General features: G+C 41.8%; 1 protein-coding gene across 1 annotated transcript in view; it reads right to left on the reverse strand.

Annotated features, from left to right (window-relative positions):
* The window catches only part of LOC109289799 (ankyrin repeat and KH domain-containing protein 1-like), a 204,498-nt gene that overhangs the window by 24,649 nt on the left and 173,794 nt on the right, over window positions 1–6,055 (reverse strand). Inside the window, exons 19-22 of the mRNA XM_019506001.1 lie at window positions 4,364–4,506; window positions 2,230–2,443; window positions 1,148–1,323; window positions 666–828 (exon numbers count right to left, since the gene is read on the reverse strand). Of these exons, the coding sequence (XP_019361546.1) occupies window positions 666–828; window positions 1,148–1,323; window positions 2,230–2,443; window positions 4,364–4,506 (696 nt within the window). The remainder of the gene's footprint in view (window positions 1–665; window positions 829–1,147; window positions 1,324–2,229; window positions 2,444–4,363; window positions 4,507–6,055) is intronic.

Here is a 6,055-nt window from a genome sequence, read left to right on the forward strand (position 1 = left end):
AGGTAAGGCTGACTGGCCTGTAGTTCCCCGGGTCCTCTTTCCTCCCCTTTTTGAAGATGGGAACCACGTTGGCCCTCTTCCAGTCCTCCGGCACCTCTCCAGAGCACCACGAGTGTTCATAAAGCCGTGCCAGGGGACTTGCAATGACCCCAGCTAGTTCCTTTAGGACTCTAGGGTGAAGATCATCCCGGCCGGCTGACTTAAAAACATCCAGCCCCTCCAGAAGCTCCCTAACTAAATCCTCACTCACTCTAGGCCCAGGTGAGTCTTCCCCGGGGCCCAAAGGGGGCCCAGCAGGGAGGTGGCAGTTCTGGTCCTTACTGAGGAAGACAGAGGCAAAGAAGTTATTAAATATGTTGGCTTTGTCTTCTGGCGTGACAACCAGATTCCCCGTCTTGTCCTGCAAGCCGCTGGATTTTAGAAGGACTGAGGCACTACTTTCAGAAGTTGCTGGACGACAGTGTGCTGATGACTACATAACATTGAAGCAATTCATACATCAGCAATTTTAAGCTCTTTCAAGAGATAAGAACTTAAAACTTACCTTAAAAGCATTCATCTTCTCAAAACACTAAATTATTATGTAGCTGTCACTTTTAAGATCACCATTTAAATTTAAAGCTGCTTGAGAAATGATTCCATTTGGAAAAATATTATCAACTTACCTTGCGAAAGGCTGACATAAGGGGTGTGATTTTTCGATTATCTGCTGCATCGACATCAGCTCCTGCCTGCACAAGCAACTGCACCACATCAAAGTGGCCACCATTAGCTGCTAACCACAATGGTGTATTTCCTTTCTTGTTGCGAACATCAATATGTGCTCCCCTGAAAGAGATACATCACTAAGTTAAATAGGATCTCTGATGCCTGGGAGATGGGAAAGGTTACTAAAAACATGAAATTTCAAACTGCATTTGAAGATACAACTTCCATCACTGACAAACAAAACATCACAAAATCCTTTTCTATTTAAGTAACAATGTAAATTAAAACAAGATAAATCTATGTAGTAAAATATGACTGGGGGTGAACCTGCATCTACATTAGCCTTTAACTCCAAGTTGGATAATTAACAGAATATTTAAGTTCTAGTTCTCATTTATTACAGACTATGCAGCTACAGGTGACATAGGAAGTAATTTACCGATTAATGAGGAGCTCACAGAACTTGTAGTGGCCTTTGTCTGCTGCAATTGTTAAAGCCGTATCTCTTGAGGAAGGCACTGGTGGAGCATTGACATCTGCTCCTTTATCAAGGAGAACTCTTCCAACCTCTGCATACCCTCCAGAAGCAGCTTCCATGAGAGGGGTGAGACCAGTCTGAGAGAAAAAAATTTGTGAAATATGCAATTTATGCAAAATGCAGTCTGGATGCATCCTTAAGCATTTTAGCCCTTGAAAAAAAAAATCAGGCCTTTTATTTATGCGTCTACACTGGAGCAATGAGTCTAACTTCAGGCAAGCAGTTTTTAAAATTTTACTTATACATTACAGTGACCTAGACAAATAGATAACAAATGTCAGCAGGTGCCGTATTTAAACTGTAGGTTCTATATTAATATCACAGATTTATTCTCAAGGAGGCAGATTTCAGCTAAAACATTTTTGCTGTGTATGAAGTAGCTAGCTATATCTCTGTGTTATGCTCAAAATGCCACTTGAGAATTATACTTTAAGAGTGAAAGCTGTTGGCATTGGCAACGTGTAAGGGTGCACACAGGTGCATGAGCACCCTGAGATTGGTGGTGCACACCCTGCAAAAAGCACCGCCAACATGGCCAGAAGCATCTGCAGGTGTTCGCTATTCGCCCTCCCCAGCCAGCGCCATGACCGCCTGTGGAAGCTCATCGCTCACCGCCGCCATACTCCCACTGCCAACAGTGCTGCCAATGCCTGCAGGAGCTTGCCATGCCCTCCCAGCCTCTGAGGGCACACACTGTTCCTGGCTGTTGGGACCTATTTACTTTTCATGCAGAAGGAATGGCTAGCTGTTTATTAAAAAAAGTCACCCATTTGATAAGAAATCAAGCAATGCATCCTACACACTATTTATTTCAGTTTTTAAACAATATTTCTGACATTTTGATTTGGACAAGAATGATGGTTTGCTTTGGGGTCAGTGAAGTGGATATAACCAAGGGGGTTAAAAGATTAAGAGAACCTGACAAATCTTAAAGTACACTTGTCTCAAGCCAACTTGATGGGAAAATTAATTCATGTTCTTACCTTAGCCCTATGTTCAACATTGGCTTTCCTGTCCAAGAGAAGACTGACCACCTCTGCTCGGCCCTGGAAGCAGGCCAGGGTGAGAGCTGTATTCCGATTAGTCTCAATTTGGGCATTAATATCAGAACCCATATCAAGCAACAGTTTCACTGCAGGTACATGGCCGTTCATAGCAGCCAACATCAGAGGAGAAATACCTAACTTACTCCCAGTCCTAAAGAGAAAAGAATAAAACACCCACAAATATATATTTTCCAGAATTCAATGAATACTCTGGGACATTCAAGTACATTTTCATTTAAGATGAATAATGTGTGTGTGACATTTTCTAGACTGCCATAAAACCTGGCCTGAAGTACTAATTCAACACTGATTAAGAACTAAGAGAATAACTACGCACAGCAAATATCTGCATTTTAAAATCTAAGAAAAAAAGTTTCTTAGACTAAATAAGGTTTTCTGAAATATTTATTATTCTGCAATTTCCCTACGTGTATGAATGAATGAATGCCAATCTGACAGTTCCAGAAAGAGACAACCCTGTGGCAGAGCACTTTGTCCTCCCTGGACATTCCATCACTGATCTTAAAATATCTTATAGACAGCAAAACTTTATAAACCAACTTGAATGGGAAACTGATGAACAAGAAATCATCTACACACTAGATTGTGTAAAGTATGGTCTAAACAGAGACTCCAGATTCTTATCCTATTATCTGGATCAGCTTTTGTGACCACCCCTCACTGTTCACCTCTTCTTCCTCTGTCTTGGATTCAAATCATTCTCTCCATGTTATAACTGCTCTGTGCATGTCCCTTCACAGCATCTGATGAACTGAGCTCAGGCTCAAGAAAGCAGATACAATCTCTCTTGGATTTTGTTAGTCTATGAAAAAGTGAAAGCCTCTCCTACCTTCTGCCATCTTGATCTCAAGTCAGGCAAACTACCTCTCTCTGTTCACCCCATTCTCATTAAAAAGATAGGCAACTGTGGCACTGATGCCTACAGTCAGATGGATTGCAAATTGCCTGAAGGGCCGCACCCAGTGAGTGTAGTGGACAGGTCATATTCAACCTGGAGGAATGTGGGCAATGGAGTCCCCCAGGACTCAGTCCTTGGCCTTATACTGTTCAATTTCTTTATTAGCGATTTGGATGAGGGGGTGAAAAGCACCCTGTTCAAATTTGCTGATGACACCAAGATTTGGGACGAGGTGGGCACGCTAGAAGGCAGGGACAGGATACAACTGGACTTGGACAGGTTACAGGGGTGGGCAAATGAGAATAGGATGGGATTCAATACTGAAAAGTACAGGGTACTGCACTTGGGAAGTAAGAACCACCAGCATACCTATAGGCTGGGGAACTCCCTTCTTGTAAGCACAGTAACAGAAAGGGATCTTGGAGTCATTACTGATTCCAAAATGAACATGGGCCACCAATGTGAGGACACGGTCAGTAAAGCTAACTGCACCTTGTCATGCATCCACAGATGCATCACAAGCAGGGCCAAGGAGGTGATCCTCCCCCTCTATGAGATGCTGGTCAGGCCACAGTTGGAGTGCTGTGTCCAGTTCTGGGTGCCACACTTTAGGAGGGATGTGGACAACATGGAGAGGGTCCAGAGGAGGGCCACGCACATGATCCGGGGACAGCAAGGCAGACCCTACGAGGAGAGGCTATGGGACCTGAACCTGTTCAGCCTCCACAAGAGAAGGCTGAGAGGGGACCTGGTGGCTGTCTAAAAACTTACCAGGAGGGACCAGCAGGGAGTGGGAGAGACCCTGTTCCTGCAAGCACCTCCCGGAATAACAAGAAATAATGGTCATAAATTGTTCCAGAGTAAGCTCAGGCTGGACATGAGAAAGCGCTACTTCACTGTCAGGGCAGCTAGGATCTGGAACCAACTTCTAAGGGAAGTGGTGCTGGTTCCTACCTTGGGGGTCTTCATAAGGAGGCTTGATAATTACCTAGCTGGGGTCATACAAGCCCAGTATTCTCTCCTGCCTGGGGCAGGGGGTCAGACTTGATGATCTACTTAGGTCCCTTTGGACCCTACATTTATGAATCTATGAGAACCAACAATGAAACATCTGTCCCACATAGCAGTTTCTCTGATGTGGAAGTAACTTACCTTGAATTAATTTCTGCTCCAGCATTAAGCAGAATCTTAATGATGTTGACATATCCTCCAGATGCAGCAAGACTTAACGGTGTATAATCAGAAACATTCCTATGCTCTTTATTTGCTCCCCGAGCCAACAACAAGTCAACCACCTGTAGAAGTATAGTAAAAAGGGATGTAAGAGGTATGCAATGGGATGCCATTATCCAGGGTGTGGAAGAATTTATTAACACACTTTAAAAAAACCTTTACGCATATTTTCAGTAATCTTGAGATGCTCATTTAGATTCTTTAACTTAGACACTGTATAGATCCAGCAGCTGATAGTATTCATAAAACGGTCTGCATGGACTGAGGCAGTGAAGCACTTCTCTTTCAAAAGGATGATCCTGTCTAACCAAAAATGCAAGACTAGTGGAGTTTTTTCCTATGAACGGAGGTCTGAGCTTTAGGGTATATATCCAAATCCTGAGAAGTCTGACACAGAAGTTCAAGGGTTTCCCCCAAGGGATTTCCTACAACTTGAATTCAACACTGATATTAATGCCAAATCTGGCTGTCAGTTATATACATCTTTTCAACAAGAGTTCACTTCCGACCCTAGAAACTATGAAACTATTGCCAAAAATGACTGAGGGAACAGAGACGCAAGAGAAAAGGCGAAGGCAGGGCATCTCTCCAGCTTCTTGTTCAGGAACAGAGAAGGAGCTTTCTCCTGGAGGAAGAAAATTTAGAAAAATATTAACTGTGTCAGGTCTCATCTACTGATGGAAAGTCTGTGCAACTAATAAGGAAACTAGTAAATTCTGGAAATACCTCACCTAAAAGGTAGCCAAAAACATGATAAACTGAGCTGTTAACATTAGGAAAATGGAGGAAGAGGGTGAAAAATGAAAGAAAAACGCAAAATTAAGGAAATTTAACAGGTATTGCTTTAAGTCATTGTATAATCTTTTCTCCATTTCTTTTCCTATTTTGCCTTTTGTTCACATACTGAAATTTTTACCTGTTAAAGTGAGATCTGTAACACCCTTTTTTTACTTCTTTAAATGCCTAGTGTACTATAAAAAAGAAAAAAAATCATTTTCCATGACACTTACAAATTTTGGATTTACTCTGCAAGATCCAAAATTCCAAAGTACATGGACGAAAATCCTGAGATTGAATAATTAAGAGTGGGGAGAGGACCCAAAACAAACACTCAACCTCCTAAAATCCACAGGCTTTGCATTTGGCACAGAATCTTAATGCATCAAAAGCATTTTGTTTACTTCCCGTGTGCTATGGAAGCTAAGACAAAAGCAAAGGCACAACTAACTGGCAACAGACATTCTGGGATTGTTTATACCATTTTTTTTTGGTTGCCAATAGATCCTTCCATTTTTTCCTTAATGCTGTATGAGTTCCATCACAAACTTGTTCAAATCTACCCACTCCCTTTGCAAGTCTTTTTCTTCCCTCATGGATCGTTATACTTATTTCTTTCTGAAAATGTGAAACATATTGTGCAATAAACTTTTTCCATATACGTACTGATCTTCCTCCTTTCTCTTTTTTCAAGAAGTAGGAGGTGAAAGTCAGGTACTGAATCATTAAGTTTAAAAACCTTGTGGAAAAAAAAATTAAATGTTTCACTTCAAGGTAAAAGAGAAGAATGAAGTCATTCACATACAACAACTCAAACCCAGTAAAAAAAAAAAA

The sequence above is a fragment of the Gavialis gangeticus genome, unplaced genomic scaffold, assembly GCF_001723915.1.
Source record: "Gavialis gangeticus isolate Ggan-Ray unplaced genomic scaffold, GavGan_comp1, whole genome shotgun sequence".
In the NCBI taxonomy this organism is placed as follows: domain Eukaryota; kingdom Metazoa; phylum Chordata; order Crocodylia; family Gavialidae; genus Gavialis; species Gavialis gangeticus.